The following is a 27,891-nucleotide window of genomic DNA, read 5'->3' on the forward strand; positions in this document are numbered from 1 at the left end:
TGCCCTCAGCACTCCCCTACGCACATACAAAACAAAGTCCTTCAAATTCTTAGCCACTACTAAGACAAACATCCTATCTGAATATGTGCTTAAAGGGATGTTTCACCGCTGGAAAGATGGATATGTATTAAATTGGGTCATTTATTTAGTAGAAATGTGAATTTTTTTTTAGAAGTTGGTGCCTTATAGACCGAGAAAAGCCAGACAATGTATTTTTGGCTCATGTGGCTGAAAGACAACAACTTCCAGAATGCACTTGCTTTGCTTCCCTACCAGAGCCATAGAGAGAGAAGAGTTGAGACACTCTTTGATCTCGCTAGTGGGGTGGTCACGTGGTTCATGTAAGCCTGTATAGTTCCAAACACACGCCGCACTGTCATGTTCTTCTATGGGACTGACAGCAGCGATTGCGATATTGAATGGTAAATACAGTATAAATGAAAACACAAGTTTGAGGGAAAGCTTCACATTCGTGTTAGCATGGGAAGCACTAGGCTGCTGGCTTTAGTGGCTTAACCTTAACTTTTACCTTACTACATCTCTGTTAAAGACGATTCAAGATGTTCTTTTTTGCACATCTGGACTATTGGATTTCCTTGATTTTGCTTGTAATTCCGATTCACTTACCCGTGGTCAGAGAGTGATAGAGAAAGCAGAGTAGCAACAGTCCATTCAGCATTTAGTGTCCAGCCAACTTCTTCTGAGTGAGGCATGAGTTGACCACACAACCATGATAATTTTAAGACTAAGCCATACACAAAGTAAGATATATTGAAGAATAACAACTCATGACGCTTGGATGAATGAATGAAATAGTATTTTTTTATTAAACAATGAGACCAAGAACAAGTGTGTGTGTGTGTGTGTGTGTGTGTGTGTGTGTGTGTGTGTGTGTGTGTGTGTGTGTGTATCTAACTGGAAAAACAAGAACAAAGTGAAGGAACAGGGATCTAATATTGTGTATATATAAGTGTTAAGAAGAGAGGAATACAGTGGGGAAAGGAGACAAAAAAGATTTTTTTTTTAAATAATTTAGTTAACCAGAAGTTCACACAAATGTTTAACAGAGACCAAATTAGTATTTAAATTAAATTGGGGAAGACATTAGTCACACTACTGTCTGTGTAATAAACATTTTAAAGCTCATCATGGCTTATGATAAATTTATTTGTGGAATAATTTGTATTCATACATGTAATCCAACAGCCCTTTCAAGATGACCTTGACCTAAACAATAATAGTTAGCATTAAATGACTCCTGTATTGCTCCTCATTTTCCCAGAGGCCTGCAGTACACCACGGGACCCCGGTCTATCCCACCAGAGCTGTCCGCTGTTAGGTGCACAGCAGTCGGATAACATCTTAGCCTGTTCCGTTCTGTGCAGCCAATAATCCCCCGACAATCCAACAAACAAGCAGAACACAAGGACACAATCATGGCAGATGATCGATTAAGATGATTGATCATCAGTCTGAGTCTTTCCGCAGCCCGAGACATTTTCCTGTCAGGGCACAATTAAACAAACGCAACCTTATTTCTACTAGCTAACCCTACTAGCATCATACACAGTACTCAGCTGACTAGCTAACACCGTCAGGTTCAAAAGATAAAACCTAAATAAGACCCGTCCTTAATCAACTTTAATGATCCTAGTAATCCAACATCAATAACTAACTAAATAAAAGTTGTCAGAGATTCAATACTGAACTTCGTAATTGTTGGTGTAGCAATACCTTCACAGCTGGCAAAGTCAAGCTAACAAACTAGCAGGCAATTGGTCGTCTACTATGTTAAAAATATATATAATTATGCTGTGCACATACAAATAAAGATCAGTATATGCATCATAAAGGGCCTCTGATAAAATATAGACAGTTGAAAATTCAAAAGAGGTAGCTATTTAATCAACTTACCTCAGAAGTTACTCGACGGCCAGCAATGGAAATGAATGATGTCCGACAACGTAGAATGGATTGTTTGGAACTATTCGAGGCTGCATACCCCGGAAGTTGGCGGCAAAAAACGTACAACAGAGTCCAATTGGAGTGTCGCCACTCTGTCTTTCTCTATCACTCTGTTCCCTATGAGTCCACTCCCAAGCCACGCCTACTGGTTACAGACATAGACAGAGGCAGTCAAGTCAACTCAAGTGTGTTTTATTGTCATTTCAACCATATACGCGAAAAACAACGTTTCACTGTGGCTCATTTTTGCGTGTATTGTAGAATGGTCGGCATTTAACAGTCACAAACTCCACCAGCGGTTAGCAGTAGTTGGATAAAAGCAGTAGTTGGTGTCCGTGCAGTAGTTGGTGTCCATGTTAACACAGCCGACCTCCACGAGTCTTACCTGACAGAGCAGCATCTGCTCTGAAGGCTAGCAGGCCTGTTAGCTGGAAAGCGGAGTCCGGTACACTGTTGTTCAGCCATGTTTCCACAAAAACAAAAAAACAGCAGTCTCTGAACTGCGTGGGGGGTTTCGTTGAAGTTGGACGTAGTCCAGTTTGTTGTCTAATGAGCAGACACTTGCAAGCAGGATGGATGGGACAGGTGGCGTTAGCTTTCCACCTAGCTCGAACTCCTGCCCTCGGTCCGCGTTTCCGCTTTTGATGTCCCCTTACCCGGCTACCGGCATCGAGCAACACCGCAGGCTGAGGTGCTGGTCTCCGTTGCAGGCGAAGCTTGCGTAGTGCGTCGAGTATTCCGTCTGTAATAAAGTTTCTTGCATATTCCCCGATCTGTACCAATGTATCCCGGTGGTACACATGTGCGGTAGTTTGAATGCACATAATTGTTGTAAAAGTTTGCTGCTGAAAAGAGAGAGCCTTAGCTTAGCTTCAAGATGGCTGACACTCGACTTCAAGATGGCTGACACCCCCTATGGGCGGGTTGAAAACATGCGGAACTAGCTGGCTGTAGTCCATAGCCTCTGGGCAAAAATGCCTCCGATGACGCTAAATGACGATTTTTGCGTCATCAGAGGCTTTTTTCTAGACCCACAATGCAGAGAAATCTAGTCTCAGGGGGACATGAGGGAGGGAAGCACGGTCATTCGAAAATACTACCGGGTTTCTACTGATACAAAGCTTAATGCTAATCGGTGAAGTATCCCTTTAAAGTCTAATCATAGCCTGCGGTGCTATACGTGTGTGTGTGTGTGTGTGTGTGTGTGTGCTTGTGTGTGCGCATGTGAGTGTTCATTAGAAAGGACATTTTCAGTAAATGTCACTTATTTATCAGTCTTATCTCTAAGCTAGTGCCTGTCATTATCAACGTAGTGCCCTCAGGTACCAGCACCACACAGATTTCTGCCTCAACATGTCATCACTCAGAGCATTTGTAAGTATGTGTGTGTCTGTGTGTGTGTGTGTGTGTGTGTGTGTGTGTGTGTGTGTGTGTGTGTGTGTGTGTGTGTGTGTGTGTGTGTGTGTGTGTGTTGTGGTGAAGGGCAGTATTAAGTAAAGTCCGGGCTGAGTGTCATTGAACTCATTCAGATTCTTTGCTGCATTCGTGTAACCATAACACTCCTCTAGCCAATTAGAGAGCCAAGGAAGGGAGGACAGGGTTGCTATGGTTATCGTGACAGGGAGAGCAAGGAAGGTGGTGCTGTGCCTTGCTTTTCAGGGATGTTGTAGGTGTGTCTGTGTCCATAGATGTGCACATGTATGTGTGTATTTGCTTTTAAGAAATGATTTTGAAGGCCTTGACAAGATGAATTCTTCAATAAAAAGAAATAGGACAAAACAACAAGCAGTCACGATCACTGGGCCTGTAGCCACAAACTACAGACTTAATATATTTTGTAAATTCGACAGGGAAAATGCATATTATGTATATTGCTCCAGATATAGCTACAATTCTCAGATGAGGTCTTTGGCCAGGGGTAGCCAGTGAAGCACAATATGAATGAATAAAGTCAACATTATAATTACAGTAGGGCTTGGTGATGACAAAACAGAACAACACAAGTGAACACCTCAGCTGATAACCTAATCTATCTATCAAGGGATGATGGCTGATGCTCCAAGGGCTCTCTGCTCTCAAGAACAGAGAATAACAACAGCCAAGCTTCACCACAACAACCAAAATCCCTGGGAATATCCAGCCCCACACCCTCAATATCACAGCACCCTACTATAATCACAAGACAATATGTCTTAATAAACATGTGTTATACATATGTGTTTATAAACACATAATTAAAAGGATAAGGACACATTAAAGAGAACAGACTGACCACATGACATCAAGATCACATTATAGCCCACATAGCAGACATTTTAACATTACAAATGACTGCATTCCATGCAGGTGCAGGTATCTGGGTCCTATTGTGTCATTGATTACTGGGACACTTGATGGAACTGAGCCATCGTTAACAAAATTTGTGTCAACTGTGCCTCTCCTCATATGACAAGCAAAACATGTCTGCCATAAAAAAGGTCTGATAGCAGCACCTGCTGCAAGGTAAGGCATCCCAGAGGCAGAGCATATTCTCTCAAAGCACATTTTTGATTCATTTATACAAGCATATGTTTGGGTTGCAGTGTGTGTTGTCTTGGAATTTGATGGGACTATTAAGAGCACATGCCCCATCATATTCCATGCCTCTATGCGCCACAGATGAAAACTGTAGTACAGAAGCTGTTGCCATTTCCCTTTGTGAAGATTGCCAGACATTCAGGTTATAAGATATCTAGACTTAATTAGTCAATGGCAGCTTGATTGCTGATTGGTCTTGCAGATGTTTCATAATCCAAGAGCATTCATCAGGTCTACTCTCATTAAACAAGCAAGGAAGCAAAGCAACAACAGTAAAATGATCTGGGACAGATCAGTAGATTCAATCTCATTGGAATTAATGGCATGTTTCCTATTTCAGTACGGTAAGGTGGATGTATGCATCAAATTCACAACTTCAGAGAATAATTAGGCATTGCCATCTTTGAATAATCTCTGCAGCACTAAATGCCTGTTGAAATTGCCAGGCAATTGCTCTCTATCTCAGAGTGATGTCTAAAACTGCTAACTGCAAAACAGTAATTACCAAGTCGGTTCAGTTGCGACAGTGGACATGCCCTTATCAATTATCTTCTGTGCTGCTATTGTTTTCAAATAGTGTGGATAATTAGCCTATATGACAAGGGTACAAATGCAGTCATATTTGAACACAATCTGTGCTTGTACAATTTAGTCCTCCAGTGTACATGTTTTGAAGACAGCCCTACAAATAAGTATGCAAGTATGTCAGTAGGCAGGAGAGACAAAAAATCCTCTCTGTATCAATGTGTGTTTGTGTGTCTGTGTGTCCAGCCTACGGCCGTGCCCCTATTCCCATGGCAGTGGTGCGGAGGGAGTTGTCTTGTGAGTCCTACCCCATCGAGCTGCGCTGCCCGGGCACAGATGTCATCATGATCGAGAGCGCCAACTACGGCCGCACCGATGACAAGATCTGCGACTCAGACCCTGCCCAGATGGAGAACACTCGGTGTTACCTGCCTGATGCATACAAGATCATGTCACTCAGGTCAGTGTACAGTGTGTGTGTGTGTGTGTATATGTTTGTGAGTGCTGCCAGGTGGCAGATGTTTCTACAGAGCTCTTCTGTAAAACGTTTACCTAACCTCATCCATTTTGAGAGGACTGTAGAAATAAAGTGGACAACCACAGTGCAATTAATTCAGTGTATTGCTTTGGTAATTAGGTTTGTCCAATGGTGCAGCTTGGTGCAAACTATACACGCCTGACTCACGGCACAAAGATCCTTAGGACTTTCTACTCTTACTTTTTTACTTATTTTTTATAACATCTCTCAGTCCCACATATCATTCACAAAATTGACAGCAAACATAAAAAACATAAAAATGACACAACAGTGCAGCACACCTGTCAGACGTAGTGTAACAGGGAAAAGGAGGCGGAAAATCTGTGGAAACCAGTATAACTGGTGAGCCCCACCGGGTGCAGTTCTGCTGCTCTGCTCTTCCTGTACATGCAGTACAATGCCATACAACTGTAGAACCTTATCACACAATGGAAATTACTCAGGTAACACTTCCTCTACAGCTGGCCAGTCTGATAGCCTCCTCTGCTAACAGTGCTGTTGGGAGCACAGCAACTGAAGCCAGAAAGAGTGCTCCACAGAATTAGCGGTATATCATTGAACAAGGGTTACAATACATGGTAAGTTTGGATTTTCTTTAATAGTATAAAAGTCCATGAGATGTTCACTGTACTGCTGTGAGATGCCAACAGCGCAAATACACAAATCTCACACCTTAAGCGTGAGACTTGATAGATATGGTTAAGGTATCATAGCCAACTATATCCTGACTCCCACACGTTTAAGAGTGACTCAGGGGCCTAAACTGGACAGTCTTATGAGCTTGATAGAATATGTAATTTCGATTTGTAGGGTTGTGGAGATCAACACCTATAACTGATATAGAGGTCTCATTTAACAAACATGTTATAAGGTATTCCAGTTATATTCAGACAAGCTAATTGAATAGCATAGCACACTTGCTTGAAGGAAAAAATCATTACTAACGAGCAACATAAAAACTAGCTTCAGCAAAATACTTTTTCACCAATCATCTCTGTAAAAATAAAGTAATGGTTGCAAGACGTAATAATGCTGTGTGATTATGCCGAAGCTACTCTCATACCTCTGCTTTCTTTCCTCACTTAACTCTGCACAGCAGTTGCTATTCTTCCAAATTACTTTTTTCATTAATAGGAGACAGAGTGCTATTTTACTTACTGCTTAAGTGATATGAATTTTTTATCTTGATAAACATTTCGTTAACACTTACCTGGTCAACAAGATCTTATGTTAAGTTTTACTGGTACTAGCTGTAATTATGAAGAAGTGGTCTTTTCATTTTATTTTTTTCGTATTGGTCTTTTATGCACTCTACAGTGCCAACATTTTGTATCAGGCAGGTATGATAATGAGCACTAACTGGAAAATAATAGCAGAACAAAAATAGCATTGAGTGGAAAGCAATTCTCGGTGTAATGAGAATGACTGGATATAGATAATTCGTTAGTATCTAAATTTTTCAGATCACGTGTTCACCCTGATTTTGAGTGCTCTTTCCTGCTGTCCCATTATTTCCTCTTTCATCTTTTTCTGTCTCAATATTGCGGTCATCTACCTCTCTCTTGCTCACTTCTCTTTCTCTCTATCAAACCACCTGTCTGTGTCATGTGGCGGTGCTCTGATTGTGATTGCTTTGGCCTGGCTCGGTCTCTGCACTCGCTCCAGCAGCTGCAGCTTGTGTGGCCCACTCTCCTCCAGCCCTTGCCATCCATAATTTATACACATGCGTACCCACACACATGCATACACACAACATGTGCCACACACAGCATACACTGCCCAGGGGCTACACCAGACTTTAAGCTCCAATTAGCAGAGCCAGAGGCCAAACGTAACTCTTGAGGGATCCTCTGTGGAGGTGACTCAGACCGGAAACAACAGTTTATCATATATTTTCAGTGTGTGTGTGTGTGTGTGTGTGTTTGTTGCAAGAACCTGTGAGTGAGGCTTTGTTTGTGTCTGTGCATACAATACTTTATGTGCAAAGACATGCTCATGCAAACAATGTGTTGTAAAAGCATCAGTGTTACACATAATGCAGTGAATCTTTGTGTGCTCATGCACATGTTGCTTATTGTGTGCACACTTACAATACGTGTTTAATGCTGTATTTTTTTTTTTTTTTAGCTTTTACCCATACTCAGACACACCCCATCTTCAGTCTGTTTCAGCCTGTCTGGTTTCCACTCTCTCATTCCCTCTATGTCTGTAACGTCTCTGGTTTTCAAGCCCAGCTCAACTGGCTGATAAAATCAGAGCATGTTCCGCCTGCCCAGTGTTTCCTCAGTATCACATTCTCTCTTTGTTTTCCTCTCTGCCACTCTCCAAGGCCAGGGAGTATGTGGGTGTGTGCGCACATATGTTTGTGTATGCGCGTGCGCCCATACCACATAATTAGTCTTGATATCAAAGCCTCATATCTCCAGAGGGTCTCACAAGGCTTCTCAGGCAACCTGAGATCGCTGCATTTCCCAGATTATCTCCCCATTGGGATACACTGGGTTGAAGGGGAAACGAAGCCCTGGCCATGAAAGTTACGCTTAATCTGTTTTAGCGATATACTGGCCTCAGTTCAATGACTCACTCTGTTTTATCATGCTTTGAACTGAAATGCCTCTATTTCAAAATGGCTACTGAGCATTCTTTTTTTAAGGTCTGTTACAGCTTACTTCAATTTGAGTTAGGTTTTACCTTTATTATTTAATTAGGAAAATGTACATATGTTACCAATTTTTGTATTGTTTTACTAGGAACACCCCACTGGCTCAAGTTGTGCCTCCACTGCACTCTATATGTGTTTTCCTATAAAATCTGGATCAATTTCATTGTATTTTTCCAAGCATCCGCGTTGGCTACAGCCAGGGTGTGGTTGGGTTGAGTATACATTAAAGTGTCACTAGGGAGAGTTATATCAAGACAACAGAAGCATTTGAAGGTTTGGGTTGTTCAATTCTGTACAGGGAGAAAGCTGCAAGCCAAAATGGTGGAATGCCTGCAAGTTATAGTGATCTACTGACATAAAAGTGACTTGATGGCTTCTACAGTGATGCTTAACAATGCACTCCTTGTCCCTTACTGATACTTGAGTGCCTCATGGACCGAGTACCTTTCAGCGCACTCTCTCTCCATCTCACACACACACTTGAGGCTGCAAGTGTGGACACTGAAGAATGTGTAGACAGTGCACACACACTCTGTTTTGCTACCTCTATCATGTTAGAAAATTACTTCTGACACACACACACACACACACACACACACACACACACACACACACACACACACACACACACACACACACACCTCACCTCACCGCCTCACCCACCCTGTCATTTTGTTTGCCCTTGCCCCTTTATTTCTCGCTCCTTTTTCTCTCCCTTCCCATTCCATTTTGAAGAAGTCCCTCAACACAAAGGGAAACCACTTTGACAAGAAAGACAAGACTGAGGAGTTGACCGCCCCTTCTCCCCCATGCTTTTGGAAGTGTTGAATAACAGGTTTCATTTATTATTCTCACTCTTTTGATATCTTAATTTTTTTTATCACTCCATTTCCTGTTTTTTTTCTCCCCACTTCTCATTCCTCAAATTGCTTCTTACCCCCTACTTCTCACCCTCTCTTTCCCTTTTCCTTTCTCCCTCACCATCTGTTTTAGTTTTCATCGCCCTTTCCTGTTTTTCCATTCACTTTTTTCTTTCCCAAGCTCAGGGGAAAGGTTGAGACTGAAGTGCAGGAGCTTAATGGGGTGCAGTGTGTTGCTTGTATTTTACAGTATGTATTCTATATTTTAGCCCTATCTTGACGAAATTGGCCAACTTGACCAACCGGAGTTAAAGGCCAGAGAGAGATCCAAAGTGTCTAGATTAAACCTCAGCCTTCAGTGGCCCCAGGGAACCTAGGTGCACGATCAATCTAAACACACAGCTATGCACCAGCGTGCACGCACGCACGCACGCACGCACGCACACACACACACACACACACACACACACACACACACACACACAGATGAATACACATGCATGCATTCATGAACAGGCTTACTTGCTCATGTATGCATGCTCACACACTTGCCCACATACACAAACACACACTCAGAGAGAAATTGAGAGAGTTGCTCATCAGTTTCCAAGCTCGGGCAACTTTTTCTGTCAGCCTGTCTCTTTAGCATGGAGTCTCAGCCTTCAAAGCACCAGGCTGGTGTGCTAGTGTGTGAACACGTTTGTGTGTATATGCCTGTGTGTGCACATGCGTGCATTTATGCTTGTATGCTTTTGTATGCGGGTGTGTGTGTGTTAGCAAGCGTGCACCCGCACGTTTGAACCATTCACGCGGGAGACTGTAAAGAAACCTCTGAAGTTTTTTTTCATTTGACTCTCTGAATTATAGAAAACCACTTGAATCATAGACTACAATCTAGTGCTAGGCATGTGCTGCAGCCCAGGACTGTGTAACCAGTGAACCATGTCATACAGTCTGCCACTTTTTTGTCAGGCATACCTGCACTTCATCTGTCTTCTCCATTTGAGTCAAATCCATCTCTGTATACACAGGAGGGGGAGGAGGAACAGATAATGACAAAGAAACAGATACATTTATGCTCTAAACCTTACATAAATCTTACATTTTTGATCATTATTCCAGCCCAGTGACTCCAAACAAAAACGTTATTATCTGATAAATTGAAGTTTTGCAGTGAGGCTGTAAGTACTGTATGTTTTCTGTGTGTGTGATGTCTTGCAGAGGTGGCCTAACTAGGATATTTACAACTATATCTTATTATATCTTGTCTCCAACTTCTTCAGTCTGTCAGTTCACTCTTCTTCTCTCCTCTCTCCATTAACAGCCCTGCTTCCCCCTGAATGAGGCCATATCTGGAAATGTCCCACTTAATGTGTGTTGGTATGCGTGCATGTATGTGTGTGTGCGTGCATGTGCTGCCACCCTCATATAGTCACCATGGTTACAGGAGATGCCCTGCAGCACCCTGGGGGCCCCTGTCACCCTTGCTCAGTGCGGTAATTAGGGCCCACACACATACAAGCATTTACACACACACACACACACACACACACACACACACACACACACACACACACCTCTCTCTTAGAACTTAAGATACATTAAAGATGGACAGATTCTGACACACAGTCAGTACTGAAACACATATACAGAAACTTTCCTTCAGATATGTGACAGCAATGACACAATTGTTCCATTGTCATCACATAATATTATTGTCCCTTACACATCTGCATTCGCCATCCACCCACTCATGCACCAATATACATTCACCCTGACTGACATACCTCTGTATTTCCACATGTCAAAGTCTTCACTGTCTGACCCTTTTCTCCTGTCGCCAAAGCTAACCTTAATTATAATGCTTCACCGCGCACCTAAGCTATATGGTTGCCTGAGAATGGTTTGACAATGGTCTAGACCTCTCTCTCACACACACACACACACGCACACACACACACACACACACACACACACACACACACACACACACACACACACACACATCCAGAGACTAGCATGTGAATCAGTGCCTCAGACATGCTGGCATGTAGACAGTGACTGACTTGATACTTTGACATTGACACTGAAGCGCAAAACTAAACTAGGACACAACAGTCCTCCTGCCATTGCACATACACAACAGAATGCCTTTTCTGTGCACCATGAGGTGAGGCTGACTAAAACCTACAAGACAACGTCTCGGTGTGGTGTGGCGTGGCATGGCTCCGTCGTCTTGGCGGCGATGGTGTCTTTCACGCTTTTTTGCTTTTAACCAACCAAGAGAGACAGCCCAGCTGTCTGAAATGCTACTTGTCTTTTAGCTTTTAGGAGGATTTGGAGTTTGTGCAAGCAGGTGGTCTTGGATTAAACTGTGGAGAAAGTCACAGAGAAATGCGAACACACGCACACACACACACACACACACACACACACACACACACACACACACACACACACACACACAGGGATGTCAGCACAGGAATGTTGATAGGTGGAATCAGGAGGAAGACTCCCCGAATGTGGCCTGGAATCGGATGACATGGAAGTTGCCATGGTTACCAAAGGAAGAGAGGAGAGACGGCGGAGCTCAAAAACTGTTCTTGGCGCGAGCCTGCACACAAGAATGAGGCCATATTGTGTTTGTGTGTGCATTGTGTGTGTGCCTCGGTGTATAACACATACAATATTATTCATAATCACTTTTTTCCTGTAAAACAGTTCAGTTGCCTAAAAGATAATGTCCTGTGGAAAAAAAACAACTAAATATGATTCACTATCAAAATAGGTCAATTTTAAAGGCTAAATTAACATGCGTCACATATCCCATTTCTATCCAGTTAGGTTTATACTCATATACTCGGGTATACACGGAGGTACAGTTTGTTTAACAGAAGTACATATCCATACAGAATATACAGTATTCATAGTATACACAGTAAGTATTGCATGTTGTATGTCAAAAATGACACTTGACATGCTCAAACAGAATGGGAGGAAAATGGGAGAGAATGACATCCTCCAGCCAAATATTAATAATGTAAGACATTTCAAAGCTTTTTCCCAGGAGGGAAAACATTATTTTATCTGTAGCTTGTCTGACAGGCTGTTCGAGAGCTGACAGAAACGTATTGATGGACCGTAGAGGAGTGCGCTAGTGTTTGTGTGTATGCATATGTGTGTGCTTGTGTGTATGTGTGGGAGAAATTGAACGAAAGAGACAGATCTGTCATTTCTTTAATTTTTCTTTATAGGGTGGTGTGGTGGTGCTGGCACAGGATGTGACGCGTCTGCTTCGCTATACCCCGTTGTAGACATACACACATACTTACTCACACAAACACACACATAAACACAGACACCTGTCTTTTGCTCCCTTTCTTTTACCTCTGTCAATAACAATCCCTGCATCACTCTTCAATTACTTACTACATCCCAGTTCCTCTGCATCCTTTTTTATTCTTCCTGTTCGTCAACCATTCCCATCACTCCATTTGTCCATCTCCAAACAGCCCTTCTGTATATGTGTGTATAATCAGCCTGTAGCAGCAGAATCTCATTTTTGGTGTGTGTGTGTGTGTGTGTGTGTGTGTGTGTGTGTGTGTGTGTGTGTGTGTGTGTGTGTGTGGAGCCTAACAGCTTTTTTCTCCTGTAGCGTGATACAGTAACTATGCTCTGTCTGCTGTCAAATGGGTTTTCTGAACTCCTGCAGGACATAAAGAGCCCTGTGAAATCATCTCTCCCACTAACGGTCTTTTATTTGATCTTTTTCTAACTGCTCAACTCCTTCTGCTTAATTTTTCCCAGTTTGGGGATTTAATTAAATGTATTTTCAAAATGTGTTACAAGCTTTTAAAATCTATCTTTTTTGTTAGTTTTTTTACCATGCGAAACACTGGTTTGAAAATGTTGGGTTTATGTATGAGTCCAACTGTCAACAGCAGAAAATGTTTTTCCAGTCTGTTCTCTGCAAGTTCCCTCACAGTGTGGGTGAACAAGCCGAGAAAAATACAGTGGTCACATTACGCGCGCCATTAGTCCATATTGCATGATCCGACCGTTGCACAACTCTCAGAGGGAGCTCCACCAAGATATTTCTGAATATTCTGAGCCATCAATGTTCCTGCTGGTTTGAAGAGAGAAGCCAAAAGATGCTCAGTAATGCAGTTATGCAACATTTTGCAAAGTGGTTCAGGGATTGGAAACCCTGTTCTTGAATGTTTAGTTTGTGTATATATATATATATATATATTAGGGCTGTCAATCGATTAAAAAATGTAATCTAATTAATTACATACTCTGTGATTAATTAATCGAAATTAATCGCATACATAATTACAGGTGACTGAACCGATATTTTTTAAGAAAGTAAAAAAAGAAAAGAAAAAAAAAGGTTTGGTGACATTAAAGAACGGCTTGTTTATTGCTAAGGCCATATGGTCAAAATTAAATGATTTAATAATAATGTATAACAATAACAATAACTTTTTTCACTAGTAAATTGCTGTTGAACGACAAAAACAACAACCAGATAGGAAAAGGACATTTACAATAACTTCAAATGCACCATGAGGATGTAGTTTACCAGTTTCATTGAACGCACCGTCTGTGTTGTTTCTCCGACAGCAGCTACAGATTGTTACATACCGGTGTTGAATCCTCTACAGTAAAACACAGCCTTTGTTCTTCGTTAAATGTTAGGAATTTTCAGACAGCACTCCATCATACCACAGCCAGTGGCGCCCGGGGCGGCACGAGAACTTAAAAAAAGAAATATTATAATATATATATATATTTATTTATATTATAAAAAGAATTATGAATAAATATATCCTCCATACCGTTTTATTGTATTATATAAGTGGCACTTTTTGAAGTATTTAATGTGTCAACTCTAACTGATTCTTGCTTACTCATTACATGGTGTTAGTAGTTTTAAGGAGTAGGAGTTGCTATACATATTCAGGGGAGCGCAAGGACGGGTGGTATTTGTGATCTTATGTGGTGGGCCGGTTTGGGCCAAAATGCCAGGTCCGATTTTTGGTCCCAGACAGTTCGTCCCTGTCGATGACATCATTGATGATTTTGCGTCAAGGAAGGCCAGAGAGGTCAGGTTTTAGTTTTAGTTTGTGTTTTCTGTTCTTAGTGCTATAGTGTAATAATTAGATTTTCTTTAGTGTGTCTTCACATTTGTGCTTTTTAGAGTATTTCTATATTTTATTTGTATATTATTCCTTATATTTTATATTATTGTTGCTCTCTGCTCTTGTTACATTTTTTATGATTGTACATATTTTTGGCAGATTTATGTATATAGTGTATATTTATTTTAAGTTCTCATAACATATACTCTCATAACATGGTCATATTTTGTGCAGAATTGTGTTCATTGTCTTTTGGCAATGTTGGAGGTGGAGATTGTGCACCTTAAAAAGTGTGTTACCTGTTGTAATTGCAATAGTTAATTGAGGGGGGTCCTCGAAGGGGGTCTCGCCCAGGGCATTCAATGTAGAACCGTCACTGACCACAGCATTCTGTCATGTGTATATTTAGAGTCCGGGTGAAAGACCGCTGTTTGTTTGACACATTCACCAACCCAACCCAACCTCCTTACATGGCGTTTTGCTCTTCATAGACTTAACCCCAATCTCCACACTCACAGAATCACAAACTTTGTGGCGCGTTCCCGGTAAGTCATCGAGGGCTTAGGGCTGCTCCACTGTGAAATTGTCAAGTGCATGAGGGCTGTCTCACAGACATTTTGAGCACTTTATAAACACTTTTCGTAAGCCCGCATTTCTACAGACTTTGCCTTCATAGTGTCGTATCCAGGGTGGGAAATTAACTTTTTTGCCACAGTGGCTGGTGGATGTCCAATTTTACCAGCCACTTATATTTTTTGCCAGCCACTTTTTCCGGAATTCAAATTTATAAAAGAAAGTGCACTAGCATATTTTGAATTGCTTCAATACATCATTTTTTATTATTGATGATATATATTTTATTAATATTACGGTGGCCGACAGGGGCAAACGCCCTGCAACTTAAGAAAACACATGCAAATAGACAAAACACAAGCAAATTAAGAAAACAACTTCATTAATTTGACAACACATGCGCAGCATTCAGCAAACGAGCTGCAAATACACACAACACAACCAAATACATAAACGCGTTGCAAATACACACAACACAACCAAATACATAAACGCGTTGCAAATACACACAACACAACCAAATACATAAACGCGTTGCAAATACACACAACACAACCAAATACATAAATGCGCTGCAAATACACACAACACAACCAAATACATAAATGCGCTGCAAATACACACAACACAACCAAATACATAAACGCGCTGCAAATACACACAACACAACCAAATACATAAACGCGCTGTAAATACACACAACACAACCAAATACATAAACGCACTGCAAATACACACAACACAACCAAATACACACAACACAACCAAATACATAAACACGCTGCAAATACACACAACACAACCAAATACACACAACACAACCAAATACATAAACGTGCTGCAAATACACACAACACAACCAAATACACACAACACAACCAAATACACGAACGCGCTGCAAATAAAAAACGATGCAAAAAGAAAAGCACACAAACCCCGAAAACAAATGCAACAAAATAAACGCTGCATCCAGATTACACAACGGAAGTTGTCTTTTCAAAATAAAACCTATGTCTTTGTACTTTGGTGTTTTGGATGTTTTTTAACTAAACAGTACGGCAATCACGCTAATGAATACAATAACTTTTTCAGCAGATGTCTTACTTACAACACAATGGAGTTAGCAAAGCAGTTTTGTGTTTATATGTGCGAGTGGGATTTATTCAGATTGATAAATCCCACGGTAAATTGGCTGGTTTACTAAACAGGGAGGGACTGTAAATCCTGTCAGTTTTTTTGTTTTTTGTATTTCAAGAGCGAATTGCTCCACAATATGAATACAGATTGATCACTTATTTTGTTGGTAACTGTTGTTGTATAATCACAATATTACACTTGAGGAGGCCTACACTTCAGTGATGCGCCTTTCAGACCTTGAAATTAAACCCTCTCATGTAATACGGCTTAAACAAATGTCAACATTAAACGCTGATGCAGTTTTAAATGTTTTATTACCACAAGTTTACAGACGTCAGTTGCTGATTGAGTATCACCTGTGACCTGAGCCGAGACACACCCACCAAACAAGAGAAAACATATCTCAAACATAGACTTAATATTTACAGTCTATGATCTCAAAGCAGTTTCACAACGGCTCTCTCTCTCTCTCTCTCTCTCTCTCTCTCTCTCCCCTCCCCTCCCCAGTGGGATCGAAAATCAAGCTGTTCCATTTAGCGCTCCCTCTAGAAGGCTGGAAAACTTCCGTTGTGTAATCTGGATGCAGCGTTTATTTTGTTGCATTTTTCGGGGTTTGTGTGCTTTTCTTTTTGCATTGTTTTTTATTTGCAGCACGTTTATGTATTTGGTTGTGTTGTATTTCGTGGCCTTTTTTTTGAGATTGTTGCAGCCCAAAATGCCTGATTTTGCGGGAGCTTTTGTAAAAAGTTGCCATAAAAGTTGCGATGTCTTTTGTATTTTTGTTGCAATGAAGTTGCGAGAGACAGTGAAAGTTGCTTTTTTGTATAGTTCTTTAAAAATAAAAAGGAAACTTGTTTTGGGGAGAATAAAACTACTCTGGGCTGAGTTTTCCTAGTAACCTTACCAAAAAGGCTCAGGATGCTGCAAATGTTGGTATAATATGAAAATGGCTGGTGCATTTAATACAAAAAATAATAATTTATTGAATGAATCAAATTTGAACATTTCTGTCAGTGGCTTGTTGATCTTTACATTGTTAGTTTATGTCCTGGCCTGGGACACACATTCATACGGTTTTGATAAAGGACTTTAACTTATTAGGGCCCGAGCGCCGACAGCGGCGAAGGCCCTATTGAAACTGAAGGAATTATTGTTATTACACCAAATGAATTGGCTTTTTGAGGGGCTTAACATATTCAAAAACTCACCAAATTTGGTGGTCGCATCAAGTCTGGTGAAAATGTACGTATTTTAAGGGATTCAAAATCCCTTAAAATACGTATAGAAGAGGCGCACAAAAATGGCTCGTTAGCGCCCCCTACAAAATAAAAAGAATTGAGCCCCTGCAGTACGTTTAACGTAGACTCATGAAAAATGTAAAAAAAAAACGTCATTGGAGCCATACCCTAAAACCCAACAGGAAGTCCGCCATATTGATTTCAAAGTTCGAAATTAGTGCGATTTTGGCCATTTCCACATGTCATACTTTAACGAACTCCTCCTAGAGATTTCATCTGATCAACTTCAAATTCGGTCTGTGCCATCTTAAGACATTAAAGATGAAAAGTTGTTAGAAGAAAAACTTTTCGTCATAGGGTGTGGCTGTGGCGGGGCGGCCATTTTGTGCGTTTCGCCATCAAAACAGGAAGTGGGTGTAACTTGAGTGTACATTGTCCAATTGGCTCGAAACCTTTCAGGATTCATAAGAGTCCACCCCTGAGGACAAATAAAGGCCGATATTTACTTAAAGTCATAGCGCCCCCTAGTGGCAACAGGAAGTAGGCCTAAAAGTCATGGTGCTCTACTTTAACAAACTCCTTCTAGAGATTTTAGCTGGCGGACTTCAAATTTGGTCTGCACCATCTCAACACCTTAAAGATGAAAAGTTATTAAAAGAAAAAAAAATTTCGTCAAACGGTGTGGGCGTGGCGTGGCGACCATTTTGAGTGTTAAGCGATGAACAAAGAAATTGTTGTAACTTGAGTGTACGTTGTGTATCTTCCCAAAATTTGTCACGATTGACAAGGGTCCAGGTCTGAGGACATCTACAGGCCAATATTTACTTTTGGTCATAGCGCCCCCCGCTGGCAACAGGAAATGCGCCTTATATGACAAACATCATCCGGTTTACATGAAACTTATGTGTGGTCGACACGTGATACTGAGCCGCCCCCCTATACGTTAGCCACGCCCACATACGCAGGCCACGCCCCCTTCCATAACATTTGAACCGTTTAAGTTAGAGTCTTGTGTGAGGTATCATTGAACTCAGCAGAGAGTTCCTCCTTCATTGGTGATGGTTTGGCCCGCCCCCTATGTTTAAGCCACGCCCCTTTTCACAGCTAATGAACTGTATGACGTAATCTTGTGTGAGGTATCGTTGCAGCTTTAATTTATCATTGCACTTACAATAACGAGCGTAGCTGTCCTCAATTTAGGTCATCCTGTACGTCTCATCTCCGTTTTTTCCTGCATCCACCGTGTGTGTGTGTGTGTGTGTGTATGTGTGCCTTCAGTCGCGGGGGGAAGTGAGCAGCAGAGAGCTGACAGGATTGAAACAGCAGCAGCTTTCAGCGACTGAAACGTCGTTACAGCGTACATTGGTGTTAAAATGTATACAGGTTGGCAGGATGGTCTGAAATGTTTTGCACGATCTTTCGCTGTACGTTTTGTCAATGTGCCACTTGTTCGAAAAGTACTTTGTCTTTTTCTTTACTTCGCCCTCAACAGTTTGTACATTCAAAGCTACTGCTGACTCCGCGGCGGGCCTCTTAACACCAGGGATATGTCGCCACTTTTTTTTTAACCGATAATTTTCCTTTCGTCTGTACCTCAGCTCAGCTACATGGTGTCACGGACTAGCGCTGAAAACTACTTGACAAAAGTCTGAAGTTGATGGAAATATGCGTGGTCAAAGCCCCGGCTGTGAACGGTTTCATTTCCTAGAAGTTCTTCACAATAAAAGTCCTCTGTTATTTTGGTATTTTGAATGTTTTTATTATGAAGCAGCAAAATCCAGAAATGTTGGGGATTCATTAGCAGTAACGTAACGTGACTCCTATAAGCATTGTGCATTGTTACTTAGCAACAGCATTCTTTGACAAAAGCTGTCCAATCCGTTACAAGGAATGTTTTACAATCCACCCGCCACTGTGGCTGGTATACAAGGCAAAGTCACCGGCCACTTTGAAAAAGTACCCGCCGTTGGCTGGTGGCAAGTGTTAATTTCCCACCCTGGTTGTATCGTTAAAACATGGGGTTACCATGAAATTCTAGGCAGGCACAGTTGTCTTATGCTCATTACTTTGAATAAAAAACAGTATTGATGTATTTGTAGAGAAATACAAGGATTGTAAAGACAACATGAGCTGAGCAATTGCAGCAAGTCTAAAACTTGACCCAGGTAAGATAGTTTCTTGGATGGTTCCATCCCCAAATGGCGAGTCAGAATGACATGTCATATCTACTGTTTTATATCTATAGTTGCCGAGATGTTTGACTCTACTTTAATGTTGATTCCAGAGGACTGTGCTAAGGCTTTATGCATCACTCACTCACGCTCAGACACCTCTTTCAACTTGTGAGGATTAGTTCCCAGCTCTCACTTGCTCTGTAATTATATAGTTCTTCAAATCTGCACTCGAGCACATGCAGCCGGATGCACACACACTCGCAAATATTTATTCCGTCTTACATCTGCTCTCAGAACCATGCATGTGCTAGCACATATGCGCACACACACCCACCACACACACACTCCATCAGCCAACGTCAGCCTCATCAAATCATCAGTCAGTCAGTTATGTTTATATGAGGGATAGAGACGGAGACGGAGTGAAGGGAGGTCTGCCAAACAAAGTGAAAAACATCAGAGACAATAACAGCAGCACCCACTGCAGCATCGCAGCTTTCTCTTTCCCTGCCTGCCACAGCTCGGCTTTGTTAGTGAATAGTTTGTTTGAGTGTTTGTGTGTGTGTTGCACATTGCAGGGAAGAAAGCCAGCAGGCAAGGCAGTATCCAGGCCACTGACTTGTTTTGATGTGGTCATGCTAATTAAAAAAGGAGATTTTCTGCCAACAACAAAAACACAGGGAAAATATAGGGCTATTTCAGTGTTTAAAATAATTTAAAAAAAGGATCCAAAGGTGTGTGTGTGTGTGTGTGTGTGTGTGTGTGTGTGTGTGTGTGTGTGTGTGTGTGTGTGTGTGTGTCATCATGGGTCAGAATGCAGAGAGGACATGAATTGTGAATTTTTGTTGATGTTTTTATTTTTTGCTAGGCTGCTGGATAAACACATTGGCAGAGAGCGAATGAGAGTGAGAGCAAGAGAGGAGAAGGAGATGGAGGTACTGGGGACATAAGGAAGTCTTTTTTTTATCTGACTCAGACTACTGGCTCAGACAGAACGGTGACGTCAGCACAGGCTTTAGTAAGGATGAAGGGATCGAGGGAGAAACACAGGGAGGCTGGAGAAGACGCCCTGAGGGAGGCAGGAATGAGAAAGATATTAAGGAGGGAGAGAGGACAGACAGAGAGAGAACGAAGCAAGCAATAAGAGGCCTACCACATATATCTGGGTGTGACTTCGGAAACTGCAGCTAAGTGGGTTTAAGACAGATAAACAGACAGGGAAAAAAACAGACAGTCGGAATGAGAGACAAAGAAGGAGGAACGGAGAGGAATAATTCCTTGGCGGGAAGGATGAAGACAAAGGCTGAGAAAGAAATTGCTTTATTATCTTGGCTTAGAGAGTGTGGGGTGAAGAAAGGGAAAGGTTGTGCAGACAAACATAGACAGAGAAAGAGGGAGTGATAGCGGAGAGATAGAGCGAGCAAGAGATTATGTCAAATCTATGCTCTATACCCTCTCATTTAAAATACCAGTCAATAACCTTCAGTGCTTTATAACTCAGCCGTGAAAGTCCCAGAGAACTGAGCCTTTTTGCAGGAGCATAAAGTAGAAATAAACGCACACACACATACCCACAGCTAGTGCAAAACCTACATTTTCTCCCTTTTGTTTTTTTCGAACACATTTGCATATTTTCGTTCTTCTACGCTGCCTGTTCCCTGCATCTGAGCTTTTTTAATGTATTGAATTTCACTTATTTTTGCATTCTGTTGGCTTTCTGCGATAACTTTCTGATGTCATGTGGTTTCACTGCCCAGTTCACTTGGATCTTTTTTGTGTCAGTTGGACCCCCCCCCCCTTCTTTTTTAGGGATGAGACATTTTTATAAGCCCACCAAAAAACCCTTCTTGGTGTTACAGTGTTCAGGATTTTTCTCCTTAAGGTTTGTGTATGGAAATAATCAATCCTACAAAAACCCCCAATGACAGGACTTTTTTTTAGTACGTTTTAAGAGAAGTATGTAGCTTAATCGCTTGTCTTCAGCTCCGATCTCCCATGACTTCATAACTACAGGACCTTTTTTTGTGCTAGCGAATATGTGAGGTCATTAAATCTGGTTTTGCGCTCTGATTCACCATTGTGGGCCAGCCAGTCATGTCCATTGGTCGGTGTTGTGAGCAAAGTTGTGGCGGCGTGGCGGCGTGTCAGTTTGTGTGCCCCCCCAGTCCACAACTTGCACTGATGACAGCTGACCGATGATGAAGGTACCGGGGCAAGAAATTAAAAAGCACAGAGGCGAGAAAAATGAAGGGACGGATAGAGGAGAGAAGACTGGCGGGTATTGTTATTAGAATATGACAGACAGAGCAACACATAGAGTTTTAAACCTTTTTAAACTCCAATAACCCCTCACTTGACCACAGACGCACCGGTCAGCAATAGACACCAATAAACGTCATAGTAAGTGGGTATGTAGTCTACATTGGTTCTCTGTAATATGAACCAAAAATTAAATTAGCTCTCATGCATATTTTATTATGCAAATTGTTGAAAGATATTGTAGGAAGAGACTTGAGGGGTTTGACATGCTCATTAAAAATATCTCAATGGAGGAATCTGAATGTTTTAAATGTAAACGTCGCCTGTTTGACAGGTGCGCAGAGAGGGAAAGAGGGAGAGACAGACCAGTTGTACTAATTGAAAGAAAATATTCAGATGAGTAGAGAAATGGCTCATCTGCCTTCTTAAAATAGGCCTCTTCTCCTCATGCGTTCTTTGTCCCTAGTCTTGCACATGATATATTCTTCATTCACGTAATTTCAATAATTTATTTCAAACCAGTAAGTGTCATTGCAGTGGGGTTAGCATTTTATGTTATTACAAGTATCTGTAATGATAAAATATGGGCTCCAACCGTCCCCCAACAAATCATCGTTGTTGTGACGACTGACCTTGACATGTTTAACTACAAACACTCACACATTGTCATGATTTTTATAGCCACACACCTACATGCATGCTAACACAAACCCTCACAGGCACATAGTAAATATACATAGTGTGCTGCCTTACATAGCCTGTGTTAATAAGAGTGAGGAATACTTACCTTTTTGTGTGTCAGAGGAGAGGGCCCCCTGATAATTAAAATTAATTATCTGGAGCAAAATACTCTTAAAGCCATAGGTTATTGTTCTCACTGCCACACACACACATACACACACACACACACACACACACACACAAACACCAGAAGTGTCCTTGCGCAACTCCTCTTTAGTAGCCATTGTGTACAATCTTGTGTATGAGTAAACTCAATGATTCCATTAGTGTAATGTCCACTCCAGGTGTACCAATAAGGACACATTATCTGCTCTATTGTCAAGGGTCCTTAAACACAGATGACTCTTGAGTTTCAGGATGAATGTAGTGAATCATATGAGGATATAATACATGTCTATATAACGTCACGTGTCAGAGTCATTGTTCTGTATTAAAGAGCGCTTTGCATTTCAAAAGACACATTGTGTGCATCTGTCAGTGGCTGTTTGTGAGCAGATCTGTGCATCTGTATGTGCTCAACTGACATATCTGCTTCTTCCCCATGTAGATGCAACAACCGTACCCAGTGTGCGGTGGTGGCTGGGCCTGACGTCTTCCCTGACCCCTGTCCTGGCACATATAAATACTTGGAAGTCCAATATGAGTGCGTCCCATACAGTAAGTACCCCTTTTTTTTCTTCAAAAAATTTAACATTTCTTGACCTCCTATCTCTGTGATGCCACTACTCATATGTTTGAGTATACTGTGTCTTCATTAATTAAGTCTTTAATTTTAAGATCTCGATAAATGTTTGCTGTTTTCTAAAGTTAGATTGTGAAAAGCCTGCAGTTTTTCATACTGATTTAATAACATATAAAAAAAAAAAACATGCCGTTTTAATCCAAAATCTAAATCAGTAATCTGAGTGACACAGTCACTTTACATGGGAATCTATGATGACACCGCTCACTGGGAAACTCCAAGGGAGGAAGGATGAGAAAGAAGGATGGGCTCCATTGATGGCAGATGGCGATATGACTTTTGACCACATGATAACAGACTGGGAGGTCATATTCACTGGAGTGAAACATTCATGGGACATGGTCGATAAATTTGCCACCTGTGAAACCTTTTTTTTTACCAGCATAGTTTCCCCCGAAATACAAAATTACAGCTCATTGCATGATAAATGCATAAGAGTTCAGGGTGGACACTTAGTAAATCAAAGACATCTATTTGTCCTTGATGTTTATTTCACACTGCATTCCAGTTTAGAGGATTTTTTCAAAGGCAAAGCTCAAATGCAACTTCTGTGTCTGTTTTATGATAAAGCTAAATGTCAAGTGATTTCCCCTCTCACTACTCTTCTATTACAACATGATTATAATTGACTTCACATGGAAGTTATATTTGATTTTTGCCACATGTTGAAGACTGAAGACCTTGCCAGAAGACAGCCAAAGCTTAAGTTATAGAACATATGAAATGCTATGAGAGAGGACATATTACTCAATAAGTAAAGAGTACAGGCACTGAATGTAGTAGAAAATACACAACGCTGAGTAACAATTTAATAATAGGCCTCCTGCAATTAAGTGGCAGATTCCAAATAACTTTCAAATAAAAATAGGTAATCATTCTTTGTTATAAATATAATGTTGTCATACTACTCTATATTACATTTTACTGTACATGGTCGCCTTTGTAAAGCTCACAGAAACATAGTACAAGATGCAGTGTGGGTATTGTAAAATGAAAATGTGTCTATTTTTGTACATGCAAAGTGTTTATCTTATTGATGACATGTTTTTGTTTGCTACAAACAAACTGCTGTGTAAGTCATAAAAGACACAGAGTTGGAGTTGAGATAAGATAGATTTAGATTAGATTTAATTTAATTACAGCAAAAAAGTTCCATCTCCAAAAGTTAGTCTTGTCTGTGAATCTTACTTTCGCCAAAAAGTAGTTGAAAAAGTAGACTGACCCTCACTTGTTTTCAATACATTTGAGGTGAAATCTTGTTTTTTTTTTTAGTTATTGTCATTACAAAGCAAATTAGCTTCTCATTAAGCAGACTTTGTTTTATGTGAGTTAGGGAAACTTTTGAGTCCAGATATCCAACTTGTTTTCTCTCTCTTCCAACATTAAGAAATGTGTGCAACTGGTTGGAACAAATGTTTAAAATTTTAGTTTTTGAAAATTAGTGCTGCAGAAATCACAGATCCTTATTGTGAGTCCAACATCATCTGAGTGTAAAGCCTTGGCACCACGGTCCATACAGACGGCCAAGGTGATCTCCCACACTAAAGCATTCAATTATGTCTGCCTAAACGGCTCTTGCCTGGCGTCTAGAATGACCAGAAGATTAAATAATAGGACTATCAGAGCCCTCTCTGGAGCAGATGGAAACACAACCTGATACCTGCTTAATGCCCCACCAAGTGCGTGCGCACACACTCGTACACCACACACACTGCAAGCATCAAAACGGATGTGTGTCAGTGTGTGTTTTCACTCTTGTCTCATCCATTCATTTGAAACGTCTGCATGTTCTGTCTTTATCTTTGTTATAACTGCACGGCTGAAAATTACAGAGCTACGTATTTCATAGATTAATCACCAGAAAGAACAGTAGCTCAGGCACAACTGAGGGCAGAAGGAAGATGAGTTGCATACTGATCTGATAAACAATGGTCCGTCCCATCCCCCAGCAAAAATAGACAGCATCTGAAACCGAAGTCATTAGAGAGCTCAGCTAACAGAGGGAGGGACATTGAGAGATGGAGCATTGGAGAGAGAGACAGATAGAGAGAGCCTTTGACAGTACATTATCAGTTTTTGTGTACTAACTAAGTGTTCAGGCTGGATCAGGTAGCGCTGTGATACACTACCTGGCTCCTGTGGGTTTGTTTCACCATGAGAAACGTTGCACAATGTTGCTGAGAAAAATATGATGTATAAAGGTTAAACTAGTCATTAGATACAGTGACTCCACACTTTACATTGTTTTGTCTGATAATACCTCAAGCTTTACGTGGCAGAGCCTTGATCCCTGAGCCCTCATATCGCATCCTTAAAATATGTATGAAATCAATTTTCTCTGAAGAATAATGTCTGAACATTAGAACAAATACTTTTTCTTGCTGAGATTCAGGCCGGAGACCCAGCTGTCTACGATCAAGCTGGCGTGCTTGACATGGCAAATCAGTGCTGTCAGCGGCGTTGTTGTAAAAGATACATTTTGTAAGACGTTAAGCGGTGATATATCTCCAAAATGTTGCCTTAAATCAAGACTGATCAATAAAGGAGGCTTGTTTTCTGAAATATGTGTTCTCAAACTGTCACATTCCTAAACAATTTTACAACAACTTTAACAAATGATCATATTAACATTCAAAAGCAGGGTCGGCTTGAGTGCACTTAAATGGCTGTAACATCAAGGGACATACATAACTCAAGTATAGGTGTCCCTCAACATTATCACACACTGGTAGGGTTGTAATCAGAAACTGATAGCGCAAAAAGAAAATGAGCTGAGCTCCAAAGAGACACCATAGATGTACTTTCCCTCAGCACAAATGTTGAAGTAGGGCTGTTGTGTTTAGCACTACATAGATATTGTAAACAAATCTCAAAGTGGGTTGTAAAACAGGTAATTAAATTATGTACGGTTCAGTTTTCTGGGAAATTTTGCTCCTCCACCTCTCCTTTTTTTTTTTTTTTTGGCTCGCTCTACCTTCACAGCTCTTCATCTCTCCTCCCTGCACTGCAGGTTTTTGGCTCTTTTCCAGAGCTAAAATCAAGTGCTCTCTCGCTTTCTCACTCTGGCTCTCTGTGGTATGAGTGTGTGGCAGTTGTGTGCCAAACTAGCCAGCTAGCATTGGCAGTAATTAGCCACCTGTGTATACTTGCTCATTGCACTGCAGGCAGACTATAAATATCCATACATTAGCACACTACTGTACAAAGTACATCTCCAAGGCAGCTCTCACATATCGTATCTAGATACATTTAATCTCTACAAATATGTTATTGCTGGCAGAAAAATATATATGATGATTTGTATTGTTTCATTTGTGGTCATTCGTTAAAAAAAAGAGCCGGGAAACGCTTGAGATTATGTTTATGCATTTTCTCATCTTCAAGCAACAGACCCTGGCTCTCCAACTGTCATTATGAAGCAATTAGCCTACGACCACATTTAGCGTATTAATCAGCAAAGCCAGTGATATGTTATGCAATACCCATGCAGTCTATTTTAGACAATAGAAGTGGCTCAGTAGAAGAGCTAATTAAAAGATAAAATCACCTTCTTGTCTGTCCAGTTAAAGACTTCTGTCAGATTGGACCCATAGAATAACTTCATCATGATAACATGAGAAGAGCCATGTGTATGTGTGTGTGTGTGTGAGAGAGAGAGCGTGTGTGTGTGTTGTCGTGGAAACAATTGCTTACAGCCAGGATTCTGTCATTGTGTGTGTGTGCATGTCTCTGTATGTGCATATACAGTATACTGTATATGTGTGCATGCGTTTGTGTGTACACATATGCAGGCAATTTTTTGTTTCCCAGAAAGAGCGAGGGAAGATGGATAGGAACCAAAGAGACAGAAGGAGAGAGACAGAGCAAGGGTGCGAGAGAGCGAAAGCAACAGCTGAAACAGAGATAGAGAGAAATGGGTTAGACGAGGCCAGCAGACGAGGAACAGAAAGAAGGAATTAACTGATAAAAGACACAGTGTGAGAGGTGGACAGGGTTTGGGTTGGCAGATGTGGTGGAAATACAGAGGACGTAACGGAGAGAATGAATGAGGAGAAAGGCACAGCGTGACACAACGAGAGAGAATGGCAGCAGGTGAAGATGAGAGGACAGAAATAAACAAAAGGAAGAATGGAGTGAGAAAGATGAATATTGTCTGTGTCCATAAATGACCTTGGGCTTTAGGTGGCTGAGCTGATTGGTGATCTGAGATAGCAGTGGTAAGGCTGCCGTCGCCACTCGTCAGCAGGAACATGCTCGTGCTCGCCCCATGCAAACGCCCATATTACACAAACTCATGAGCACACACACTGTCTTTCCTCCTGGACGAATACCTCCTTAATAAACCATATGCTTTCAATAAAAATGCTAATTATCTTTATGCCGCACAACAGTCAGGTTAACACAGCTTCTGTGTGAGTGTGTGTATGAGAAATAGAAATGGAAAGAGAGAGGGAAAAAAACACCCAAGGTACAGAGCAGTTCCTGTAAGTAAAGAAAAAAAAAGTAAGATGTTATTTAGATATTAATGAATATGAAACTAGACAGGCTACACATTGTCACAACAGAGAATTTCTTTCTGTTGTTCTTCGTTTCTGTTATTTTTCTGCTATTGTTTTCTAATATTCATTCAAAGCTAGGAATAAATGAGCAAAATGGGTTTTTCTTTGTAGCTGCAGAACTAACTATTCAGTAGTGCAGAATAAGTGGTTTTGCAAATGAACAGTCAAAGATACCGGATAGATAAAAACATGCCACA

General features: G+C 41.0%; 1 protein-coding gene across 1 annotated transcript in view; it reads left to right on the forward strand.

Moving 5' to 3' along the window:
- The window catches only part of adgrl3.1 (adhesion G protein-coupled receptor L3.1), a 129,041-nt gene that overhangs the window by 33,299 nt on the left and 67,851 nt on the right, over nt 1-27,891 (forward strand). Inside the window, exons 4-5 of the mRNA XM_078259523.1 lie at nt 5,314-5,527; nt 22,941-23,050. Of these exons, the coding sequence (XP_078115649.1) occupies nt 5,314-5,527; nt 22,941-23,050 (324 nt within the window). The remainder of the gene's footprint in view (nt 1-5,313; nt 5,528-22,940; nt 23,051-27,891) is intronic.

Source organism: Sander vitreus, chromosome 2, assembly GCF_031162955.1.
Source record: "Sander vitreus isolate 19-12246 chromosome 2, sanVit1, whole genome shotgun sequence".
NCBI lineage: Eukaryota > Metazoa > Chordata > Actinopteri > Perciformes > Percidae > Sander > Sander vitreus.